The sequence below is a fragment of the Coloeus monedula genome (assembly GCF_965178545.1).
Source record: "Coloeus monedula genome assembly, chromosome: 14".
Lineage (NCBI taxonomy): Eukaryota > Metazoa > Chordata > Aves > Passeriformes > Corvidae > Coloeus > Coloeus monedula.
The window spans coordinates 4,013,122-4,039,662 of NC_138794.1; the positions used below are offsets into that span (position 1 = coordinate 4,013,122).

General features: G+C 39.9%; 1 protein-coding gene across 1 annotated transcript in view; it reads left to right on the top strand.

Moving 5' to 3' along the window:
- The window catches only part of ADAMTSL3 (ADAMTS like 3), a gene marked incomplete at its 5' end in the record, with an annotated part of 171,025 nt that overhangs the window by 104,130 nt on the left and 40,354 nt on the right, over positions 1–26,541 (top strand). Inside the window, 8 exons of the mRNA XM_082290374.1 lie at positions 3,300–3,374; positions 8,663–8,820; positions 9,560–9,671; positions 12,289–12,427; positions 13,993–14,043; positions 18,627–18,831; positions 19,664–19,811; positions 20,453–20,537. Of these exons, the coding sequence (XP_082146500.1) occupies positions 3,300–3,374; positions 8,663–8,820; positions 9,560–9,671; positions 12,289–12,427; positions 13,993–14,043; positions 18,627–18,831; positions 19,664–19,811; positions 20,453–20,537 (973 nt within the window). The remainder of the gene's footprint in view (positions 1–3,299; positions 3,375–8,662; positions 8,821–9,559; positions 9,672–12,288; positions 12,428–13,992; positions 14,044–18,626; positions 18,832–19,663; positions 19,812–20,452; positions 20,538–26,541) is intronic.

Here is a 26,541-nt window from a genome sequence, read left to right on the forward strand (position 1 = left end):
TTGTTCCTGGATTATCATTTGTACTTTGGGAGCACAAAGGCCTTCGATCAGAACCAGGGAACCAGCAAATAAGTTCTGAGCAAATACACAGAAAGAAACACTTTTTTATAGACCTGAAATAAACCCTCTGGCCTGCTATAAGAGGAGAGAGGGAAAAAGTCCCAACTGGCCCATATGTGAAGCAGTAAATGGGTCCACCATGGCCCACATGGAAAAATAAATAAAACCTGCTGAATTGGATTGAGTTTAGGAATGTGCTCCTTTATTTTGATCCTGGGGATTAGCTCCCAGTCTTACCATAGCAGGGAGTCTGATCTTGCTCTCATTGAGATCCAAAATCTAAATCCACATTAACACCATAGAAACAGGATCAAACCTTGCCATCTAAAGTAAAAGCAATCCGGGAGCTTAATCAGCAAGTGCTGTGTGTAGTGTGTGCACACATTTGCTGACAGAGTCCTTGGGTGAGAGTGGAGGCAGATGGCTCACATGCTGTTGGGAATCCCTGCCCTGGAAGCAGTGTTAGGACGGAGAGACAAAATCTCACCTGTTTCTCAGTTTTTAAGGTGAGCCTTAATCTGAGCTCAGATGTTAGACTCTAGTGCTTCTGCATGTTCCAGATGATTTTGAGGGTATTTGTTTTCAGCTTTAGACAAAGGTCAGCAATTAACTTTCAAAGACACAGAAATACTGTAAGGGGGGGAAAAAAGGTAATAAAAAATTCTCGGTATAGATTTCAGGGCAGCAATTTCCCCTTATGTTTTCATGAGAGTTCACTGTTTTAACAATGTGGATACTACTGATTTAATGGGAAATGTACAGCATAACCATTTAAAATGGATTTACAGAGCCTTGCATTTCTTTAAGAATATGAATTACATTCAGCCGAGAACTGGAGACCTTTGGAATATGTAGTTTTGGATGCCAGACCTGGCCAAACATAACTATTGTTTCAAAGCTGTCCTGAGGAGGAGGAGGAGGAATCCCTTATGGTCACTTCTGTCCCGTTTCTTCCAAATCCTCATCTCTGTTCAGAAGTCCAAAAATCTCACTTTTTTTTTTTCCTATAATTTACTTCATCTCAAGGAAAGACTGCCCTAGGTCATAACTATCTCAGTCAGGTTACAAAACTCCTGCTGTCAGACTTCTTGACAGGTCTGTGGGCTGCAGAGGTTGACTGCTGCTGTGGTGGTGAGCTTAGTCATCTCTAATGCAAATAAAACACTTTCTGGTAATATTGTCTCTGCCGCAGAGAAACACCAAATTTAGCACCCCCGTGAGAATTTTGGACCATATCAGAGAGTGCTTCGGTGAGGGTGGAATGTCTGTAGTACTGCTGAAGGAATGTGAAGCATCCTGAAAAGGGATCAGCAGGGTCTGCCGGGGGAGCAGAGCTGCCTGTGGGGAGGTGCAGGAAGCACAGCAGGACGGCCCTGGCTGTTCTGGAGAGGAGAGTCCTGCACATGTGTGCACATCTGCAGACCTGGGCTGTGCCCGTGGAGCACGGGCTGCCCTTGGTCCCCCTTCAGAGCAGCAGTTCCCGTATTCTGAACTGGTCATAATCGACTTGGACTCGAGGTTTTGTGCTGTGACTGATGGGTGTTATCAGGATGGGATACAGTTCCCAGCCAAGTAAGGATGGACGGCCCCTCAAACCTGCTTTCTCTCAAATACTGTTGAGCACATGTGAATTCAGTAGTTATTTCCTTACTTTAAAGATATACACACCCACTACCTCCTGGCTATCTTTAGCAATTCCTCTGATGAAAAACCAAGATGCAAAAAGATATTAAGTGCTCAGTAGTTAATGTTTTTTCCAGGACTCCTTAGTTGTATTATTGTTTTACTGTAGTATTTTTCACTCTGGTGGAATACCCAAGTATGAAATTAATAAAGCTCATATTTTATTACATCCAAAATAAATTGTTATATTTAAATGTCCTTCCTAGAAATTGACGATATAAAACCTGTAACATAAGAAGGTGTTTATTTCAGAAAAAATAATTGCAGTATTTGCTTGAAGTATTCTGAACATTTGGCAGGAAATCGAGCTTATGCTAAGGAGATGTAAACCAGAAGCTGATAATTTAGCATCTACTATAAAGGGGTCTGGTTTGAAGTGGAAAGAAACATTTTTCAACTATTCTTCAGTTAAAACTAAACTCAGCTATTCTTCCTCTAAACATTTTATGAGTAATTCCGGAGCCAGTGTATCACTGACCTTCAACACACATTACTTTTTAAATCTGCAAAAAGGAACTTCCTCTGCACAGCCACTGAAGTTACAGTAATTCCATCCCCAAACAGAGCAGGGGGTGCCTGCAGTGGGCACATGTGGCAGGTCCTGCCTCACAGAGGATGAACACTTGGGCCATGATGGAAGTGGGTGACAGCACAGTGATGCTGTCCTCCTTGGATGCTTCTCTCTTCCTTTTGTGGGTGTCCCTGTGGATGCCCTTTTCTGAGAGCACTGCTTTTGCTGGTGTGAGGGTCTCGAGTCTGTTGCTTTGACTGGTAACCCAGTTTGCTCGGGCAAATCACAGGCTTCCTACATTTGAAATGAAAAGTAATAACTTTCTGCCTTTGTAAAATGCACTGAAGTAAGTGTGTTGCACATTTATATATGAAGAGGCCTTTCAGGAAGCCAAAAGCTGTTTTGTATTGACATGTCCTGTTGGGGACTGGTTGGGTTTATAGTTCATTTTAAACTGAGCCTCTTACTGGAAGAAATGATCTTATATGGTAAGTTAGATGCAGACACTTATAACATATACCTTATAGCTATTATATATTTGCTCTTAACTGGTCTGTAATTGGTTAAGGGTTAGTGTTAAGTAGATGATTTATTTCCTGTAAGTCCTGCCACTTATTAAAGTTGTGACCTGCAGCAGGAAATGAGGTGTGGGCAAAATGAGACTGAACAGCTGCAGATTTTTGTAAGGGGGAAGGACTACTTAGCAGATTCCTTATGTCAATTCAGTTATTAGGAAATAAACCCAGGACAACAGAGTGTAAATATGTTCCTAATACATTACTGACATTTCAGTTCTTATTGTTAATAGCAAATTATTTTCCAAGAGCAAGCAAGATTTACAGGTCCATTCATAGAACAGTTGCATGACATAGCAAACAGACTCAGTACACTGTACTTAATAAAATAACATAATATTTTTAATAGAAAAATTGTGAAAGCTGTGCAATATTTTCTTAGACATATTTAACAGTTTTCAGTCTAATTGTGTGATGTACAAATTCCCTGATGAAAGATAACTTCTAAAACAGTTGTTTAATTTTCCTAGGGGAAGAAACTGTGATTGCTGTACCACATGGGAGTCGCAGTGTGAGAATTACCCTGAAAGGACCAGCACACCTTGGTATGACTGAGCTGTTTTATTTATTTATACATAGGCAGAAGATAAAAACAGAACCTTGTATCTGAACTCATCCAAACTTTGGTAATATGGGTAAGGTCATGACCTTGATACCTTGATTCCTCTTCCCATCTTTAATATCCAGCCTGGAGATAGTCCTAGAGAACACTGGAAAGTCTACTTGCTAAAAAGAAATAGAATACACAGTGGTGCTTTCTATTCCTTCTATTTAAACCAATATAAGGTGCCTCGCATACAGTGCACTCTTAAACAGCATGAAAAATAAAATACTTCCAGAGGATTATGTGTGGGATCAATAACCCTTGCATAACTCAGAACCAGATTTCTGCTGAAGCCTCTGACGAGTGATCTAGGTACAAATGAAGTAGGGTGAACAGCTATGGAGTTCCTGTTTCCTTGTCATTCTTTTGGCTGTTACATACCACCAGTGAGAAACAGTTTGCTTTTCTGTCAGACAGTTGGTTTCCAATATTTTCTTATAAGGCTGATGGCAGTGTTTATGGCAATTTCTTTATCCATAGGCCTAGTTTGTGTAAAGAATTAATGGTTTCAGTGGTGAGTGGTGCTGCCATACCAGGCAGTGAAATAAACTATTCACTTAACTTTGAACAATTTTTTATTTGTAGGAGAGGCAGATGTAGTCTGGATCATATAAATAAAAAGAACTTCAGCTCTGAGATATGTAAACAGAAGTAAAAAATGCATTTTGTTTGAAAACTGCCCATCAGTTTGTTTGTTTTCAGAAATATATTGTCGCGTTTTTTCAAAGAAAAAAACTGAAATAAAACTCCCACTTCAGAACAGCTCCAGAGTGACAATGACTTTTAGATATACCACTGATACAAAAAATATACAAAGCTGAGCTTACATTGAAATAAATAATATTCCTTTAAAACTGTTGCAGGGGATGTGTGAAGGAGTGATACTGACCAGTTCAGGTCAGGACTCTTGGACTTTCTTAAGTAGTTCTGCAGAAGGAAGTTGTTGTTTCAGCTTTGTATGAGGAAAAAGTACTAGATTGAGTGGCTCCTGGGGGATTTCTGGAAAGCTCCTGAGGAATGCAGCAGCAACTCAGTAACTAAGTACAGAGTGCTCCTGGCTTCCTACCCAGGGTGGTTCCGTAAAGAAGCTGTGGCTTGGCATTACCTTTGTTAGTTCACTCTCTGGCTGGATGAGAATTGTGAAATGTTCCTTTAACCACTTCCACCAGCACATCTGTTTGCAAATCTGTGAGGATTTAGACATTTTTTACCTAAAATTAAAATTGCAGAGGTGAAAAACAACTGAGAGCTGTTGTGGGGAGAGAGGTGGCAATCGCTTCTGGCTTCATAGCCAGCTCTCCAAGAGCCAATGCTCCAGGGTTGCTTCTCCACCATCCCCACTGTATGTGTTCGTGGGGGTTTGTCACTTAACAGGAGATACCAAACGATCCTTTGTCTGCAACTTCATTGACTTCAGTGTGAGTGTGCTGGTATAATTAAAGCCAGAATTTTAAAAATAATCACCTATTTTTACAGGTTCCATTTGTCAGAGATGTTTTTCCTGGCTTGCAAGAAGTTGAATTTAACAGGTGAAGCAGGGACTACTCATTGTTAAGATTTTATACTGCCTCCTGTTGCCAGTATATATTTGTCCTTCAAGTACAGTCAGCAGCAATAGCAAAAACTTGAAGAGCACTATGGAGTGTCTGGCACTTTTCCCTTCATCTTGTGTTCTGTGGTGCTTCATCCTGGGTTTATGATCTGGTCTTGTTCCAGGAAAGCACAGCTGCTGGACTAATCAAAAATGGAAATGTGGTTGGAGATGTAGCACATAACAGATTTGAAACAAATGCTCTGAGCATTGTTTTGCAACCAGTTTGAGTGAGGAGTGTGTTTCTCTGTAGCTGGTTAGATTAAGTACTTTGTTTGTGTCTATGGGCACTTTAAGACAGGTAACAGATTCATCAGAGAGCCAAGATGTTACTTCGGGTTTTTAACAAATAGGACCCCCCTGTACTTCTGCCTGCTTGGGTTTGGTGAAAGATTTGGTGGAAAATAACCAAGTAATTAGCACAAAAATGGGTCTGAATAAAATGTTTCATTGTGTTGGTTTTGTTTTTGATTTGGACTGTATTATGGCTTTTCTGGTAGTTGTTTTAAGAGCATTAAAATCAAAAGAAAGACGGAAAGTTCCCTGAAATTAATCCTCCAGCAGAAGAAACAGGAAAACCAGAAGCTAATATTTTTACAAGTGGCTAATGCTAGATAACTGAGTTCGTGAACTTAGGAAGGTTAGACGTTACTAAAAAGAGCTGAACCTTTTTTCCTTTTGTCAATTTTTTCTCTGTTCACAGTGATTTGCATTAGGTGACAGCACTTAGCTGGGGGTTTGTGCACTGCTCTTTGACAGATGCTCAGTGTTGCTTGTTGCTTTTTGAGAAGAATGCCTGTTTTGTTTTGTGCTACCTACAAAGGAATCTCACAGGAAAGAAGCAGCATTTGGGCAGCACCATGACTTGCTCTTTATTGCACTGGGAGCAGGAGCTGTTTCCCTGGGAACTCTTCATGCATTTCCCTACACAGTGAGGTACCTGCAGTGGGTTTCCTGTGCCACACTGCCCTTCTCCTTCCTGCCACCAAGAGTATGGGAGGCTTCAGCCACAGGGTTTTTATCCACAGATGGGCAAGGCATTTTCCATTTTTGTCAAGGCAGGGGAAGTAAGTAAACACGGACAGTTATAGGTCTTTGGCACTGGTGATTGTCCTGTTAGGCACAGAAACAGGTGAGCACTCAAGAGAATTCCCTGTCCATATGACTCTTCACATCTGGAGCCTCAAGGAAATGATTTAGGACGGGGAAGCTTACTCCTGAAGTCAAACATCCCAGGTCTTTAGTATAACAGGACCCTGAAAAACAAATAAGTATTGGGTGAATTCTTCTCTAAACCTTATCTGGAAACCAGTTGATCAAACCTTTGATTCCAGTTACTGCTCTGAAATCAATAAGTAAATAGTTTTTGGGGGAGGAATTGTTCCCTAATAAGCATAATTATGTTATGTGTGTGTTAAATACACTGAATGCTTGGTTTCACTCTGTTTTAGAAGCCTGTGATGACAAGCACGAGATACTACTGAGCAAGAAAGTATTGCAGAGGTTATCCACTGAGCTGTGGAATAGCTCCTCATCTCCCTGTGTGACACAGGGAAAATCTGAGCAACTGTTCTGAGCTTCAGTGGTGTGACCTCCAGAGGTACAGGCCATGGCTCTGTAGCAGGACCTTGCAAATAAACACATGATGTGCATCCACATCTAATGTAGCTCTAATGAAAACGTGTGTCAGCTCTCAGGGAGTCACTGTGTTGTTTATGCTGAATAATATTCTTGATTTCTGCTTAGAAGAACATAAAAAAAAATTTTTTTTAATTAAGAAAATTAGTAAAGAGAGTCTTCAGAAATGCAGCTCAGGTCACCAAATAAACGTTTTCATCATCTTTTTGCACCAGCTGGATGCTTTGCCTTGTAATCTTAAATGCTAATTTCAAAGGGGTCCTGTACTCCTGAGGATCTTACCGAATTTATTTGGAGTTGGAAGATTTCAGATGTGCTGATTTTGCACTTATTCAGCAAAATGAGACAATAACAGGCACCACGCTTTATTATTTACTGTTAAGCAGTGTAAGTTTGGGATCAAGGTGTGCAGAAGCTAAATCCAAGACTACTGAGTTCCATATATTTTACAGGGTTATTTTGTGATGCAATCAGGAAAGAAAACTTCCATAAATGTGACAAATATGTACTAATACGTACATATGTGTACATATTAGTAGATGTACTAATCATCTAAATAATTAGTAATTTCATTACTAATATGTACAAAACATCTAAACACTTGTTTTTTCTGGGATTAATTTATATCTCTTTGTTCCTAATAGAAATGTGTTGGACAGTGGGGCACATTGAATCCCGGAGATTTATGTTTTCTCTTTGACAGTGCATTTTATTCACCACTAGATTCATACCATGTGATTAACATAAAGTCATTTCCTAGAAACAAATCCTTCCTGAAACTTCTTTCCAGCCATGTATGTGATCTTTGTTATACCTATGAGCACAGTGGAACCTATGCTTAGAAGCTTGGGATAGTGGTGGTACATTTTCAAGGAGTTTAATACATTCTATAATTTCTTCATTCTCTTTGTTGGGGGTGCTCCAGAATGCATGTGTATTTAAAAAATATGAAGGAAGGAAATCATGGTGGATTGCAGCATTCAGAATATGTTTTCAGTGCAGGTAAAACCAGATGCTTTTAACTTAAATGGTCTAGCCTGACTTAGGTAACTTTTGTTTAAAGTACCAAAAAAGGCAAGGTAGTGGGAGAAAGAGGGTATTTATAGCTCATCAAAAGATTCCTTTTAGCTTGCTTTGAGCTCATCTGAGATTCATGCTTTTCCCATGCAGTGCTCTGGTAGATTGTAACCAGACCAGTGCATTTCAAGCCATGCATCTTGCTCTGCCTCTACGCTGTATTATACAGAGCCCAAAATTCTACCTTCGTTATGAATATTGTCCTTTAGCTTTGTCCACTTACAGTTCAGTCAGTTTGCTGGAAGTGATTTAATCTTAAAATGCTTCATCTGTCTTCTGGAGGTTGTGGGCCGTTAGTTTAATCTGTTTCCAAGGAGCAGAGAACAGTTCAGAAAGGGTTTTCATCACCACCTGTTGTGGGAAAGGGCCCTCCCTCCCCCCGGCAGGGCTGCAGCTGCCCAACTCCTGGCCCTGCTTTTTCCTCACATGGGAAATGCTCAGAGTCGAGTTAATGGGCTTGGTACAGTGATACAGGTATTGAGGTGAGTGTCAGGTGGGTTTGGCACCATTCAGGCTTCTCTGGAGACTGATTGCTCAGATTGCTTGGCTTTGGAATTGCATGGAAGTATGAGGTATTTTTCTCTATATTGATTCTGTCAGTTTTCAGTTTCTTTCAGCTTTTGCTGCTCGATCTATTGCTTATACCAAGTGTTACAGAGCACTTGGTGTAGGAAAAACTGTCTCAGAAGTGCTTCTGGTGTGCAAGAATAGTGTGTTCAGACAGATATTCCTGTGTTGACTTGTCTTGCAATTATCTATCAGCCTATAATCTGAAGCAGTTAATATTCTCACAGGCACTCTGGGTGTGTTTTTAATGCACATATGCAGCTGGTACTTGCAAGGCAAAGTTGTAAACGTTGCTTTCTGGCTTTCTTGAAAACCAAAACCTGTTTAAGTTTACTAATTGCATGTTTCTTCTTTAGTTATAGAGTCAAAAACACTACAAGGAGAAAAGGGAGAGCACAGTTTCAATGCTCCTGGAACATTTGTCATTGAAAATACAACTCTTGAATTTCAGAAGAGTACAGACAGGGAAATCATAAAGATCCAGGGACCTCTTGGAGCAGATTTCATTATCAAGGTGGGCTGTGTGAATGTACAAATATACAAAGTTATTGCAAGTACATGCAGCACAGTGGTGGCTGTCCCTCAGGTTGTAGCAATACAACAAAATATTTTAGCTAGCAAGTAAGAAATCCTGATTACAGTCCAGAGATCATTTATGCTAAGAAAATCCAAACAAATTAAAATGTTATGACATTAATGTCTTTTGTGTGGCAGAGAGTAGCACAAGATCTTTAATGGTAAAAATGGCCCGGATTTTTGTTTTAAATATTGCTGGAAGAGTAACAGTGACCCTGTTCAGTGGATTGAGCTAATCCAATTGCAGACTGCCACCTACTGAACCTGAGCACTGCTTCCAGCAGCACCCTACGATCTCCCTCAGACATTGCTAACCCAGCCACTGACCATTTCTAGTCCTTTTAAAATTCTCAGATCACTTACAGACTTCTTTCTGCAGCAAATGTTAAAATTTTTGCTAACAAAGAGATAAACCAAAAGAATACAGTTAGGAACTTTGCTATTCAAGGATAAACAATCAAATGGTCACATGAATACCTTGAATAATTTGAAAAACAAAGCAACATTCAAAACTTTGACTATTGGGAACTTAAATTTAATGGCTACTCTAGACTTTCTAGAGTTTTTATGTCTGTTATCATTTTACTCTGCACTGTTATTATGGATGAGCTGTGTTTTGAAATGCCATGAGCAGTTGAGTACAGTGTACACGTGTGTTGTAATGGAAATTTCTTCAGACCAGGTACTCTGGACCAAAAGAGAGTGTGGTTCAGTTCTTCTTCTATCAACCCATCAGTCATCAGTGGAGACAAACAGAGTTCTTCCCCTGCACAGTGACGTGTGGAGGAGGTAAGTAATGGCAATTCTTCAGGAGTGATAACAGCTGAAGATTAAAAGGGGCTGATTTACAACCTTTGTTCTGCATTTTTATTGATTAAATGTTTGTGTTTCTTTGCGCACTGGTAATTCCTCAGCAAAGTAAATGGCAGAGTAGCTGCTAAGTAGGTTGGCTAAGCTGGTATCAGCGTAGGGGTTTTTACATGTTGTTACTGGAAGTCCTATTTTTCCATAAAGGGTGGTGATTTGATAAGAGCATTGACTAAGAAATAAAAATATGACATTCAAAATGAAAAATTGAAACACATAATGGGTATTTGGGGAAAGTAAGCAAAGAAACACAATGAGATTTTAAAATAAGAATAATCAGGAGATGAAAGAAGCTATTTCTGGCCTCAGTAGTATACGTGAGGGAGAGTTTTAGAACATTTAGTTGAGAAATTAGTTATACTGAAAGCAGAATAAGTAAATAGAATTTAAAGGACATCTGCTATCAGTACCTTTGGCTGTTTGATCTTAGACATTCAGTCCTGGTGGTAGCTGGAGCAGCACATGGAGTGCTGTAGCATCTACTCCTGGTTTAAGCACTGCAGCTTAGATGAAGTGTAGCTCTGCTCTGCCACAGCTAGCCCAGCCCAGCCCACTGCTTGTCATGTCTGGTTCTGCAAAAGAAGAGTGAGCTCATGGTGGGAGGAGTGTTTGACAGTGCAGATAGAAGTTTCCCTTCAGCCAGCATTTCCCAGGTCACCTGGAAACCAGACCGGGATGCTGGTGATACCGATGCAGGGATTTTCTGGAGAGTGCAAATATGGTTTAAATAGTTACTTGGGACATGAATAAAGAGAGTGAGAGATGTTTAAAGTACAGGCAGAGTCTGGGGATCTCTTGACGGACCATCCGTTTTGGCACTAGTGCCTCCCTGTAATCTGAAATGCAGACAGTGTATGTGTGTGATAGGCAGTCCCACAGGAAACTACTGTATCTTACGAGATACTTGGCCTCATGAAGTGTGATTCTTGCTGGAACTGTGAGGGGCAATGCATATCCTCTGATGATTCCATCACACTGTGTTTATAATTTTTTTCCTTAACCTGTCTGACAAGGGAAGAAGTATAAAGCATCACAGTTACTTTTGAGGACTGCATGTAAACACTGGATAGCTCAAGGGATGTATTTACCTTCAAAGGTATTGGCGCAAATCCAGCCTTCTTCAGACTGCTGTTATGGTTTGAAAATTATAGCTACATGTCAGTCTCTTTGAAATTATCCAGGGTTTTCAAAGCCCTGCTTTGTAGCTGCTTGCCTATAATATAAAACTGGTACCTTTATCAGAGGGGCTTGGCACTCCTCAGGGAGGACAGGAACTGAAGAAGCACGAAAACTGAGCTGCTCAGTTGTGACAGCAGTAGTGTGAGGAATGGCATGCTACTGAGCATGCAGGGAAGTTGTATTGCAGCTGCCTGGCTTTAACCTGTTACCTTAAAGTGGATTTAGTGTCCAGATTGTCTGTTTGGCATCTGGTACTGGCAGTAAAAGAATGGATGCTGCTTCTGTCTTTAATTCTGTAATCTCCATGTGTTGGAAGGGGTATCTCAGAAAGCACAGTCAAGCTTGTATGAGTAGGATTGTTTAAAAACCGTTTCTCTTGTTTGCAAGTGACATATTTTCTGGGTCCTTTCAGTACTTACAAGAGCTGAAACACAGATGCTGTGAGCACTGGAACTGCTTAGTTCTTTATGGTTATCACTCTCATGCATGATGACACTTTGGATCAGCCAAGAGACACACAACTGAAGCCATTGATATATGATACTCAGCATTTTCAGTAGGCACTGGGACTTGTGCTATTAGTTTGTTGACTTGGTTTGATTTTAATTCTTGTGGTTTAAATCTTTTTTTTCTTTGCACATACCAGAACATCCTTCTTCTCTCTTCAGTTTAAGTCCAAGTAAGATTTTTTGAATGAGTCTTTTTTTCTTAGCCAAAAAATCAACCTAGTGGTTTATAAAACTCAGACCCCTTCTTGCAACGAGTCTCCACACATATTTTATTATTTGTTTTCCACCAAGTAGTTAGTTCAAGTTTTCTGTTGTTGGCTCTTCAACTAGGAATGTTCTTGAACCTATTTCTTGGTTTTCTACAGTTCCTTAGCAAAGTTTTTGGATCTCATCTTCAATTCCTCTGGCTTTCTGTCTCAAGTATTTATTTCTTTTAGCATGAATGACTGTGTAATATAGCTCTCCAACATACTGGTAACTCCTCCTTGGAGGAGGGCAGTTATAAGTTGTGGAACATGTACTGGAACCATATGGCTTCATAGTTTTGCCTTGTGACTGGTGAGCTGGTGCAGTACCAGTATTCCTGCATCATGAGGAAATATGTGTGACTTTACTTTTACACTTAGCATATTAGTAGAATAAAGTGCTGGAAGCTCATCTAGCGTTAAAACAGGTTAATATAATTATTATGCTGAATTGCCTTAAATGAAAGTCTGGTCATGCATTTCCTGCTTAATTAAGTTCCTGCTCAAGTTTCCTTGTTTAAAAGCAAACCAAAAAAGAGTAAGACAAAAAATTAAAGCTGTTTTAGTTTATCTCCATGACAAAAATTAACTTAGCTTCTGCCTTAGGTTATCAGCTCAATTCAGCTGAGTGCGTGGACATCCGTCTGAAGCGTGTTGTTCCTGACCACTACTGTCATTATCATCCAGAAAACAAGAAACCAAAGCCCAAGCTGAAAGAATGCAACATGGATCCCTGCCCATCTAGGTCTGTATGGCAAATAAATTTGTGTGTGACATAGGCAGTTACTAAGGAAGAAGCAACTGTGATTACTTAAATTTCAATTCTTTTTATCTATAAGGCTATTAGATCTGGTTTGGTTATTGCATGTGTTAAAGGCTGATACCTCTGCCAGTAGATTCATGGTGCTTCAGTGCTGCAGAATAGATGACTTTGCTTACACAGAGATATTGTAAATACCAATTTGTTCAAGGGCTAATTCTGCTTTGTCTATTGCTGAGTAGTACAGCACTAATATGAGGATCTTGTGAGGATGTGTGAGGAGGACAGAGGGTTTGCCTTCTTTTGGATTTATTGATGCTGCCATTCAGAATGTCTCAACAGCCAGACAGAAGCTCTGGTCAGTGCAAGTTTTGCACAGGCTTTAACTTGGTTCATTCATTTGCCCACCATAAAAGTTTGATTCTTCATTGGTACTGTAGTGTTGACAATTTAATAATTAAAGCTTGGGTCTATTTGATTGGGTTTTTTAAAACTAGGAATTAAAAATAAAAATCATTCAAAGTAAATATCGTTGTGGTACAAATGCCACAGGATATTAGTGCCAAATTGTAAAGGCTACAGTACACATAAATTGTATTGAGTTGCACTACAGTATTTTAAACTAACTTTTGGATTGTCTGGTGAGGTTTCCTGGCTGTGCTAAAGAATCTTAAAATAACATCACAGTATCAAGTCCCAGAACCTCACATTAATATGCCAGCTGGCTGAGCTAGAGTTATATGCAAGAAAAGGAAACACTCTCAATGGATTTCATTTCCTATAGCTAAACTGTCCATTTCCTTTCATTCCTGCTGAACGTAATCGTTGATAGTGACCTCTAACAGTTATAGATGTGCAGACTTTCAAGATTTTTTCCTGGAGAGTTGATCACTGTATGAAGCAGAGCGACATCAGTAATGCTTGATGGCAATAGGTGCCAAACGTTCCAAAGCTGGAATGGGAAAATTAGGGGAAAGAAAGGGTGTGATTATATTTTACCTTGCAAATTTACTTTATACAGCCAGGAAAAGGAAAGTACTACTGGATATAATACTCTATTTCTTAGCATTTGAAGTAAGGCTTTATGCCTGCTCTATGCTATGCAGTTCAAATGAACAGCTCTAGAAGGGTCCTAAGCAGCATTCAGGACCTATGTAGGAGAAATCCTGTGATGCATTTATTTCACTGACACTCATGTCCCTCAGCAGTCTTTTTTACAGATAGAAGTAGGTGAATATTTTCTTGTTAATGAAGTAACACAGACCTAAAGGGTCACTGATAATAAATTTCTCTGCTGTAGTCTTTCTCATTTAATATTTTATGGTGGTATGAAATAGAGAAACTGTATGGTGAATAGTTCTTTATCCATGCAGAAAAGGTAAGATTATACAAGACGTAAGGTTTGCCATAAGGCTCATGTGTAATGAAGTAAGAGTCCTTCATTTCACATTGGGAATTGCTTACTTCAAGCATGATCACACAGAAGTATGTACTTGATGTACAGTCTTGGGTATGAGAAATAATGATGCAATATTTATTTTTTTTGACAGTGATGGATTTAAAGAAATCATGCCCTATGATCACTTCCAGCCACTTCCTCGGTATGTATAATCAGCATAGCATATGTGTCAGCTTTAGCACAATTTTCACTCCAAATATACTGTTTTAGTGCTAAGATAATGGAACATCTTTTGATTTTTTTTTTTTTTTTTTTTTTTTGCTATACAGGAGAGCAAGCTCACAACAGTCCTCTAAACATTCCTGAAGCTTGTGATTTATTTTAGTGTGCTCTGGATGATTAGCTTAACAGTCAGAGGTTAATATGCAGCTCTTGAAAATACCAGTGTGAAGTCTTTAAAATAAACAGTTGTCCCACTCAGCCTTCTCTGGCTGTAGTGCTGAGAAGAGCATCTTCAAACTGCGTGTATGAATTCTTCTCTTTTATTTTGACAGTGTGTGAGATTTTATAGAACAGATCTCTCTATGTACAGAATTCTGAAATTTTTTTTTCTCATGAGAGGTCTGATCCTTCTCCTCTTTTAGATCCACAGTCTATTTATTGACATCAAAGATGACATGTCACTTTCAAGATACTGAATTGTTGGAATATCTTTTGCTTTAAAATAGGTCATTAGAGCACAGTTTGTTACTTTTTTTTTTAACACCTGAATCAATTACAAGGATTTAAAACTTCTTAGATGTTTTACAAAGAATGTTAGGATTAAACAGTATTGAGTCACATTTGCTTTTAATGTAAAGAATTATAGTTGATGAGTTAGTTGCATATTTATCTGAGTTGAACCTCTGCTTTATTATGTCATGTAATGAATAATGTGTATTTTTCTAAAGAAGTAAAGATATGAAGTAATAAGAATGAAATCATAGACTTGCACAGCTCAGTGGAGCTACTGATTACAGCTGATATAAATGTCATAGTTTATTTCTGTAGCAATTTGTCCTTGTGGATCTGCTGTCCTGTGAGGTACTTTGGCTTTCATGCATAGATGGGGATTTTTTTCCTCTACAGCTTTATCCTGTAGGGTTCTCTAATTATATTCTGTGTCTTTCCATTTCTTCTGCCAATTCCTTTGTACTCAGGTCTCTCCTGGAACTCAGGTTAATGTATTTACAGGAGTATTTCGTCTTCTGAACCACTTAGGGCTGGAGACCACTTGGAAGAGAAATTTAATCCCCCTTTCTGTGCTTTACTGTGCTCAGCACGTTTGCATGACATTGTGGTGAGATAGATTATGTCTATGATAAAGCTGTGGGCAGGTTCTCTTATTTCAAACACTGAGAACTACAGACAGAGGCCCACCTCATTTCAGCACCTCGGTGTGTTCTGTCAGAAGGTATCATGGTGTTCCTGGGTGATGCTTTGGGGTAAGGGCTGTAAAACAGCAGGCAGCCAAGCAGGAAGGAGAGAGGAAGCAGGCTGTGTTGTACTGAGAGGGCTCATGAGGAAACACCACAAAGATGTAGAAACTCCTTTTCTTGCAGGAATTTCTGAAAGAAAACAGCAGCTTAAAGTTTGTTTATCTGTGTCAGGAGGTGACTCTGGTCCAGTGTGGGTGCAAGTTTTGCTTCAGTGCAGCAGGATTTGTCTGTGCTGTTGCCTGGCAAGGAACTGGAATGCATTACCCTGTGCTGGCTCTGTTTCCTTTTCCTTTTTCCTTTTCCTCTTCCTCTTCCTCTTCCTCCTCCTCCTTTTCCTTTTCCTTCTCCTCCATCTCCTCCATCTCATCTCCTCCATCTCATCTCCTCCATCTCATCTCCTCCATCTCATCTCCTCCATCTCATCTCCTCCATCTCATCTCCTCCATCTCATCTCCTCCATCTCATCTCCTCCATCTCATCTCCTCCATCTCATCTCCTCCATCTCATCTCCTCCATCTCATCTCCTCCATCTCCTCCATCTCCTCCATCTCCTCCATCTCCTCCATCTCCTCCATCTCCTCCATCTCCTCCATCTCCTCCATCTCCTCCATCTCCTCCATCTCCTCCTCCTCCTCCATCTCCTCCTCCTCCTCCATCTCCTCCTCCTCCTCCATCTCCTCCTCCTCCTCCTCCTCCTCCTCCTCCTTTTCCTTTTCCTTTTCCTTTCCCTTTTCCCTTTTCCCTTTTCCCTTTTCCCTTTTCCCTTTTCCCTTTTCCCTTTTCCCTTTTCCCTTTTCCCTTTTCCCTTTTCCCTTTTCCCTTTTCCCTTTCCATTTCCCTTTCCTTCCTTTCCTGCGTCTTGCATGCTAACCCAGGACTATTCTTGCAAAGCAGGCTGAAAAGCAAAGTACTGGGTACATGCTGGAGCAAAGCTGCACAGGCTCCTTCCCCTTGACCAGCATCCTACATCACACCTCCTACATAACACAAGGGCCTCGTGGAGGCTGCCTTGCAGTCCTGTGGTGTTTACCACTGCTTTCCTGTCCACACGAGGAAGTTGTGGGAAAGTCGTGGTGCACACCACAAGACCTTGAAAGAGTTCTCCTGTGGCTAGAGTTGTAAATGCCCCACTGAAATATTTTTACAGATGGAGAATTCTTTTGAAATAAATAGAAAAAATTTCCCAGGATGAAAATTTTCTTTTAAAGCTTTTGGAATGCCTCCATTTATTTCAGACTTGTTGGACTGTTGAGGATCCCTTGACAGCTGTGGGTTCTGGAAAGTATCTCCTTGACTGCTTGCCCAAGACCCCCCTTTTCCCCAGTAGCCATGGACCTCACTCCATCTTGAAAATGCTTGTGGGAGTATGGGATCTGGAGTGTGTTTGAAACTGATGAGATAAAGAAAAACAACTATAAAACTTCATGCTGTAAATGCTTGCAAGCCTTATATTACACATAGCACAGTGAGCCTTACATATATAAATCCATGAGCTGCTAATTCATTAAATAGTTAATTGCTCTTTAGTTCCTGATTTTTTTTAAAGAAAATTACTTAAGACTGGCCATTTATTTAAGTCAAAGAACAGTGTAACTCTTGCTCTTCAGATGTGTTTTGTTATTGTGATGTGATATCAGTATCTCAGCACACAGCTTTATTCAGAATGTTTTTGAGTCTATACTCCATGGCTAATGTCCCATGGCTTGCTCTGTGTTTCATACTCATTCTTCTGTTCAGCTTAAGCATGATTAATATGTTTTTGTAGGCAGCTTAATGAATTGCTTAAAATAGGAAATGTCCTTGATTTACCTGCTGCATCATAAAAAGTAGGTTGCTTAAATTTGCCTTTGATTTATAGGCCTTTGCTTCATTGACTCTGATATTATGACTTCCTTTATGATAGCCAAGTTGCTCTTGATTAATTGATTTGGTGGGATATTGCAGTACTTGCCAAGTCCATTGTTCATAAGGGATATAATTATTTTCATGATGCTTTCTGCAGTTATAATAGAGGTAAGGTTTAACTAACAAGACACTGATGAACCATAAGATGTATTGCAGGACTCAATAATTTCCAAGGGCTTGGCTTTGATTTGGGAGGGTGATGGAAAGAAAGCAAGAGATAGGAGGTGAAGGGTGAGGAGATGTTGTGTGGAGGTCATTGGAACCCATAGACAAATGCTTTGAGAGAAGCTTGTTATCTCTAAATGTGACAGGAGCAGGACATTATTGAAGTTAGGGTTTTTTGAGAGGTGATTGCTTAAATGTACATTCATGCTAAGAGATCAATGCAACTGAGTTTGTAGCCTAAAAACCTCCATGTCATTCTCACTTCAGATGGTGCAACATTTTCCATCTTTATTGTAGTTAGGTCTAAGGTTGAGAATAGATGTCCATTTTGAGGATATTTCTTCCCAGCTGATTGTTTGTTATCTCTCTGTTGGAGGCTACTACTCTGGAGGTCTGCTGCAGGCTTTTTTAATCTTAAATTTTCATTAACCTGTGCATTGCCCTGCTGCAGGAGGAGTCAGCTGAGTTAGCCAAAGCAGCTGAGGTGGATGAGCAGCTGCCTTTTGCTGGAAGCAAGCTGGAAAGTGTGAATACAAGGTCATTCAATGGCATTTTAATGAGGGTGGAAAACTCTTGCAGAGCTGCAGTGATGACCAGCCAAATGGTACCTGCCACAATTTAATTTTGTCACAGTCCTTATGGATGAAGGCAGTTTGATATGAAATTGCTGGGTTTACCCAAGGTATTAGAAATCCCATAAAAATGCCTTCATGAACATGTTTTTAAGGGTAGTCTGAATGATGTGGGCAGTGATGAGCCACTGTAAGTAATAACAGCCTCAGTCAGGACAGCCAGATTTGTCTTTGTCTTCAGACTTCATAGGGTCTTAAATAAGGGGCTTCTTGGCCTTTGACAATGATAATAAGGGTCTATGTGATCACGTAAATTGTCAAAAATATTCTATTTAGATGATTTAGACTATTTGCAAGTAAATTCATTCCAGTAATCAGACTCAGTATATTCACAGTTTCTTACTTATGTATGAGAATAAGAGTTTCAGTTATGTTTTGAAATATACTTACACTGGTGGTTCTGTTTTTCTTCTGATTTTGCACATGAATTTAAGCCTGGAATAATGCAAGGTAGGTCTGTCAGTTAATGTATTTGTGCATGGTAAGAATCCAGCAACCAAACTACCAGTGAGTTTTAATTGACATTTAAGGTTGGATGAAATATTTTGCATTTTTAATAGAGGTTAGTGGAATAAGAAAGAGTCTTATGAGGTTTTTTTTTCCAGGTGGGAACATAACCCGTGGACTGCATGTTCAGTTTCCTGTGGAGGTGGCATTCAGAGGAGAAGTTTTGTGTGTGTAGAGGAGACCATTCATGGAGAGATACTGCAAGTGGAGGAATGGAAATGCATGTATGCCCCAAAGCCCAAAGTCATTCAGACCTGCAATCTCTTTGATTGTCCTAAGTGGGTGGCAATGGAGTGGTCTCAAGTAAGTTGAAAAGTTAATTTGGACCTTTATTCTTATTTTCTAAAGAAAGCCTCTGGTCCTGTGTTACCACATATTTATTAGCACAGGACTGTTAGAAAAGTGTAGCAGTGAAAGATAATCAATAGTACTGGGACAAGTTTGCTCTAAGCAGTTCTGCCTGATAATCAAAACATTAATGTGTCTGTGTGGAGAGGAATGCCTGTAGAATTCCTTATGCCTATTGAATTCCTGCTTTGCATGGAGGAGAAGTTAGAGGTCAGGCCCCTTTGCAGTCAGGTCATTTATGTCTCAGTTCTTGATAAATGTAGTATTTCACTGGCTATAATAGTTAAAGGCATGTCTGTCAGGGGCTGGCAAGTCTGCAAGGCAGATTTTCCAGCATTCTTACCTTTCATTATAGTAACAAAAGCATAAGCCAACTTCTCCTGGCTGTAGTTATCTGATACAGTCAGATAGCTCAGCACTCCTGTAATTCCTTAGCTCATCCAGATGACATCAGTGACACAAGAGTGTCGAAAATGCAGCTCCCCTGACCGAGCTTTAAGTGAAAATGACCACTGTGAGGAGTGCATTCTCAGTGCATAGCCACTTCTGTTTCACACCACTGCCAATCAGATAAGCCTCACAGAACCCCAAGAAAGCACTTGCATTCCCCAAAACTTAGACGTTTCTTTCCAACATCAACTTTTTCCGTACTCACCTCGCAACGCAGGGACAAATTTCTGTGGGAAAACTTTAGTGAGCACCTCATTGGTGCTTGCAACATCCTTTTGAGCAGTGTTTGCAGAGGCAGTGGAGAAGCAGGGTGAGCTGGTTGTGCTGTCTCCCGCAGTGCACCGTGACCTGTGGCCGAGGTTTGCGGTACCGCGTCGTGCTGTGCATTGACCACCGCGGGCAGCACGTCGGGGGCTGCAATCCACAGCTCAAACTGCACATAAAAGAGGAGTGCATCGTGCCAATACCGTGCTACAAGCCAAAAGGTAACTGCAATTTTATCTGGGTCTCTTATTGTTTTGCATTTTTGTTCAGAGAATTAAAAGCCCCTGGTAACCTTTTTCAGAAATGCCAGAAGCTGGAATTTACTGGGACTTTTTTCAGTTTTGGCAGAAACAAGCACTTTAATTATTGGTGCTAGGAAAAGTGCACTGCTGATATTTTTTGCTGATAATATGGCCAGACTGCCATGAGGGGAATGCGCCAACTAAATCTATATAGTCTGGTCAAATTGGGAAAACCAGAATTAATGAGCTTAGCACAGCAAGGAGGAGTTGTTCAATAATACTTGAAATGGGAATGAACCTCCATATGCATCACCTGGGATCTTGTTTGTTTTCATTAAATATGTCAGCATTCTCAGTGTGATCAGCAGCTCATCAAGTTATAATCAAACTACTTTCCTTTTTCCTTCTCCATTTCTGCATATTTAAAATGAAGAACGGAGCTCAAGCAGCATGATGAAATTTTCTAGTAAATTTTGTTTTATTATCCAGTATATCTACAAAAGCATCAGATCAATAAGCAACGTAAGCTGTGAAGTTCTGAGGTGACTAATAATAACATCGATATGTTGCTTTGATTTTGGAGGAATTACTGAATGTTTTGGGTTTTGTTCCTCTACCAGAAAAAAGTCCTGTGGAAGCAAAATTGCCATGGTTTAAACAGGCCCATGAAATGGAAGAGACTGTAACAGTGTCAGAAGAGCCAACGTAAGTACACTGCCTTTTACAGTGAAGAGACATTTCCAGCGTGTTTTGCAGATCTCTGGAATGATTGTTGCTATGCAGTTTGCTTTGACAGTTGGTCCTCCATGGGAGAGGAGTCGTCTGGTGAGCTGTTCCTAATTTTACATCTCAATAACTTTGCTTCTGGAGCTCCTGTTCTGGATGACACAGAGCACTATTACAGTGCCCCCATATCATTCAGGAATTCAAAAGGATCTTAATTTAGCCTAATGAAGCCCTAATTAATGCATGTGGAGGTGTTTCAGCAGATATAAATTAAACAATTTTAGTTTTATCCTGGTCATAGCTGTTACCTCAAGAGTGCAGTGGTGGTATTAAAACTTAAGAGGTACTTTGTAGGGTTGCCAGGATTTCCTTGGGGGGTGAGACCAATGCATAAAGTGAGAAAAACCTGCTGATCTCTGTGCTTAGCTGCATCAGTGGGGGTAAGTTGTGCTATTTTACATGTGTAGATGTGTGAAATAACATCTGGATTTTGTGAGTCCCCTAAAAACTGATGAGGTTAAGCCTTGCAAGTCCTGGGGATGAAAGCATAACTTAAATCCAGCTACAGTTGTTCCTGACCCTTGTATGTTATGGCAGCCACACAGTTCCTTATATCCCCTGTGTACTTTTCATACACACACACACACACATATATTTATATGTGTAATATATTCAATATATAGACATTAAAGTATTTAAATACTTTGTTTACAGTGAGATTTTGAACAATATTTTATTGTGCTTTGCTGAATTCTGCACTCATTTGTAGTAATGTCAATTTGAAATAATTTAGATGATCTTAATGATATTACTCTGGATTTATATTGCTCTGATAGCAGAGTGTGCCTTATGCTTATTTTTCTTCTTCCATCAAGCTATTCCTGATTTTTGGCACACATGCAGCAACAGGTGTGATCATGAGTAATAAAATCTTTACACCTGCAATGACTCACAGAAGAAACCTCTTGCCAAACAGGTGTTTATATAGTTATGGTGACTGTAGTTTAAACTTTTCACTTCTCTAGCCTCTCAAGTCAAGTGTCAACCTACTGTGAGGGGTTATTTCACTCTCCAGATCAGTGGCCCTGAATTCAGGCAGGGTAGTAGCAAAGATATAAAAACAAAGTGTGATTGTCCAAGGGGGTGATGCAACTAAATGTGCCTTTTAAGTGTCAGGATGGCCAAATGAAGGTATATGAGGTCACTTCTAGAGAGGATTCAGCATGAAGCCATAATGAAAATTATCTCTAGCATTACAAAACCCTGCTGTGGCAGCCATGAGCTAATGCACTTCCTGGGTTTTTAGGATCCTTCAGCATCAGTCTGACAGAACAAATGGAGGACTGGCAGGGACACAGCATTCAGAGGATATGTAGAATATAATAGAGCTCAGACAGAAACTTTGTCGTGTGCTGCCTTGTGCCTTGTCCTGACAGTGAAAGCAGTTATTCATCCTTCCTAGCTGTGACCCATTTATTCCACTGTAGCCTTCTCTTCTTCACTTTGATGTTTTTCATCTTTTATTCATGATCCTCATCCTGTCCTTAGACTTTCCTTCACAATTTCCAGAAGCATCTTCACCTAAGTCTAAAAGGTTTCTCCAGCCACGTCTTACCAGTGACTCCTCTCCATCCCCTCTGTACTGAGGGGCTGCTGAGGTGCTGTGCCTTCCCTGTCGGGGCACTCTGGCCTCTCCTGGGACCCAGCTCTAACACTGGAGCCAGATTCCCCATTAGTTTCATTTTACTGCTGCCAACTGCTTGCTCTTTAGTCTTCTAAGGAAGCAGGTAAGGAGAAATGAGAAATAACTGATGCCTGACTTCATTCCTTTTTGCAGATTGTCTGTTGGTCGTGTGGGCAATAATGGTTTGCAACGAGAGAGTTTCTTCGTCAGTGCTTTAAACCTCATGCCCAAAGTGCTCTGGTCCTCTCCAGCTAGAGTCAGATTTTTGGGGCAGGGATTAAGATTTGAAAATAAACTGTGACAATAAATTGTTGCTTCTCCCAGAATAAATTATAACAAGATCTCCCTCTGGTTCAGATCTGTTTAACTTTGTTTTCTGTAATTTAGACATGGCACAGTGATAATTCATAGCCCACCTCTGTCTAGCAGGAGACTTATGATTTCCTTGGTAAAATGCCATCACTTTTAATTTTAGTTATTCTGTTGTCATCCAAATTTAAACCACAATATGAAGTCCCAACTTCTAGTCCATCCTTTTATGACAACTGTCTCTCTATGCTTTTGTGTGATATTTTAGTTGATAATGAATAAGAGAATAAATGCAGCTGTGCTTTAGAACCCACAAGCAATGGATATGCCAAAAGTAGCTTGAGGAAGAAAAATACTTCTGCTGCTGTGGTCTGCCACGGCTGGTGTCCTGAATTTACATAGAGGGGGAATGTTCAAAAGCTTCTTTTTTTTTATTATTAGCAAAATAAAAAATGACTGTCCTTAAAGTGAGGCCAAGAAAAATGTAGGTCTGACCTTTTTAGTTTTCACTTGTGGAATGTGATGACAGTTGATACCAATCATTATTTTAAATGCTCTTCCCTCGAGCCGTCTTAGTTACAGTGGCATTCGCAGAGAAGCTCCAGCAAGTTTTTGCATCTTTTTTATTACTTGTAAGTTAAAGAACTAGACACCTCAACTGCCTTTCTCTGTCATGGCTTAGGGAAAAACGAAAATACTTTCAAAACCTGATATTTTTCCAGCAATATGAGCTAAAAAGTGATGTGAGGTGCAGTGTTTCTCATAAAGATTCCCACTTATGTCATTGGAGTCATTTTCACAGACATGTCCCCGCTGTGCCTTTGGTGATAGAGCATTACCCATTCCTCACAGCTCCTTCTCTGAAAATAGGCTGCTGATTTTGCCCAACACGTTGCCCTTGAGGCTGTTAAAACCAGCAGTGTGACTCTGTTCAGAGCAGGCAAGGGTGGTGCTGCAGGAAGGGGTTGGGTGCCAGTATCATGGAAGTTCTGCTCAGTAATAGCCAGCATTTTAGATGCTTTTTAGACTTTTATCCAGGACCCTTGGTGCGCTAGGATTGGACTGGAAATATTGCAAGAGCAGCCTTTTATTTATTTTTTTTTATTTAGGCATTTCCTGTCTTAACTGAAAGCAGGAATCATGGTCATGAGGAAAATAAAAAATTAAGAGACACCATGTTTTCCAAGTCTTTAGAAAGCTGCAGAGGGCTGCACTGAGCTCAGTTTTCAGTTCAGATTTGATTTGTCTGTCTGATAGAACTCTGTCCCAGTTCTATCATCATTAGTTTAGGTCACTGCTTCATTTCCCAGGTCATCCTATGCTTGCTTTTACAGCATGTGCGAGCTGAAAGCACATTTCCATTAGTGCTGGACTGAGAACACTGCAGCATGGACATGCCCTCCACTGCATCTGTAGGGTCTTCATTATTCATACCTGCTCAGATGAGTATAGGAGCATTTTAGTTCATTGTGACCTTGGGAAGAATGACTGGGTAAAAAGGCTGATTATAAAATGTTATACCTGCTCAAATTTGCATTTTTCCTTTTTTTTTTTTTTTTTATCAGAAGAGGAGTCTCATCTGTGAACTTAGAGATTCCAGAAAATTTTCAGTTATCACTGCCCTGTCCATTATAAATTGCTGATGATCTACAAAGCATTGTAGTACAAGCACTTTGATGCTTCTCAATGCTGACCTGGGATGACTCTGAGTGTGTGCCCATTGAAGGCAGACTAAGTTTACTTCAGGGAAGTATTGTGTTTAAAGCATTACCATGTGTATGCTGTGGATGCCAAAATACCTCACATCTGAGGCTGATGGAGTTTGCTTTAATGACCTGTCACAGGCTTTGCTTTTGCATGTTCAGTGTAAAGTAAAGATTAAAAAAACCCATCTGCCTGAGCTCAAAATTTAGATAAAAATCAGTTGTCTGTGTTCAGTCAGTACCTTGCTTTATAGTTTGGGATTTCAATATGTAAATAGTCACATGACTAGTTTAGCAGATGCCAAGATACAATAAAAAGTATTTTGTGTGTTCGTTTTTTATCTTGCACTTCACTGAAAAAATACCAGACACTAATATTCAAGAGGAAAACCTCAGTTACAATACGGGCTTGCTATAAGTCAAGAAAAAAAATGCTTAGCATTTTCTGAGTTTCTTTATAAATCAGTTGGTTGCTGAGTGAAATGATTGCTGTGGTTCAAAATTTCCTTTAACTTATACAGGATTTCAAAAGAATGTTTTTGAAATACATTATTTTTGGAATGTTTAAATGCACTCAACTAACAGTACACAAAACACTAATGTCTGGTATGCTGCTGTCATGCTTTTACCAAAAGAAGTTATTACTTTCAGACTGTAAACTTAGGTATGGCTGGAAGACCAACCAACCGTTTTCAGCTATAATGTCCATCAATTTTATTTTTCCAGTAATGTACAGAAGTATTAATGGAGTCAATATTTTTTTTACACAGAAGAAGAAGAAAGTAATCATTCTGTTAAGCCTATGCACACTGGCCTTCATCCAATAAAGCACTTAAGCACAAGTTTCCCTCTGAACACATTATCATCCTATTGACTTCAAAGCACAGCTAATATGCCTAAGTTAGGCTCATGCTTAAGCATTTCATTGGATGAGGGTAATTTTGCCCCCCTAGGTGGTTTGCACAGTTGTCTTTGAAAGGACTGTGAGATCTGATGTTCCAGGGTTAAGCTGATTCTATCTGCTGGGGTAAGAGGAAGCCTTCCTTTGCAGCTTTTCCACAGAATATTCATTAGAATTGGTTATCAAAAGCATCTGGATGTTGACCCCCACCAGCTGTGCCATCAGACTCAGTGGGCTCTTAGGTTGTACCTAACCTGGCATTTGCTCAGGTTTGATCACTGTAGGACACAACCATCCACTATTTTGATGGTATCCTTCCAATGGAAGGTGGTCAGACTTTTGAAGGGATGAGCACTGGCAGTTCTCAGAGTCAAGAGGAGCTGGGGAGAACCTGCCCTTTCCTGAAGTCTGTTGAGGACCAGTGAGCTCTAACAAAAATTCTGAGACAGTTCAAGGAAACTTTGATGGGCTTAGATGTATTTGTCTTTGTAGTAGAGCTGTAAAGGTATTTCATTAACATCTCCTTAAAGAATAACCAGTTAACCTTTTAACCTCTGTTGGAAATGGGAATTATCTTTTCCACAGGAAAAAGTCTTTTTTGGGGTCTGTCCCAATCACAGCCTGGGTGACTATCCCAAGGACTGACTTAGAGTATCCTTACTGGTTATCCAGCCATCTGTTCTCCTTTCTTCTGTTTGATTCTTCCTCTGTGTATACTGGCAAGAAATTATTGGCAAGATGATAAACTGTGCACAGAATCAAACCACACTGTTGACATTTTTCTGTGCTTACTGTGTATGCAGAGTGTAAATACTGATTTTTGTCTTACACAACTGTTCTTATGTTTGTAAGGGCAGCTTTCCTGCAGTAAGGGAAAGATAATCCTTTATCCAAGATAAGGGCCAAATCTTTGAATCCTAATTTGGATCTTTCTTTCCAAATACATTTTTAACATTGGTCAAATTATCTTCCTGTATCTCCTGCTGGTGTTTTGATCATCAGCTGCATTTGGACACATAATAAAGAGCAACTGCAGCCTTTTCATGGGGAATAAAAAAGTTCTAGGAAATTCTGTATTCAATTTCTTAAAAAGTACACCCCAGAGCCACCCAGGATGACTTTATAAATGAAATTCAACCCCTTGGCTCTAGTGCCATTTTGAAAATTACTATCAGATATTAATGTGACCCTCAAAGTGAGAGAATATTATAACAAATTCATGACCTGTAAAACAAGATTTAACCGTAGTTCATGGGGAGCATAAATGCTTTCTAATAAAAATGATGGACTGCAGTCTGGTTAGATCTCTTTATTGAAGATGAGAGGCTGCTTGCAAGATTGAATCTGAAGAGCAGCCTGCGGTGCTGTGCACTGGATATGGCTCCA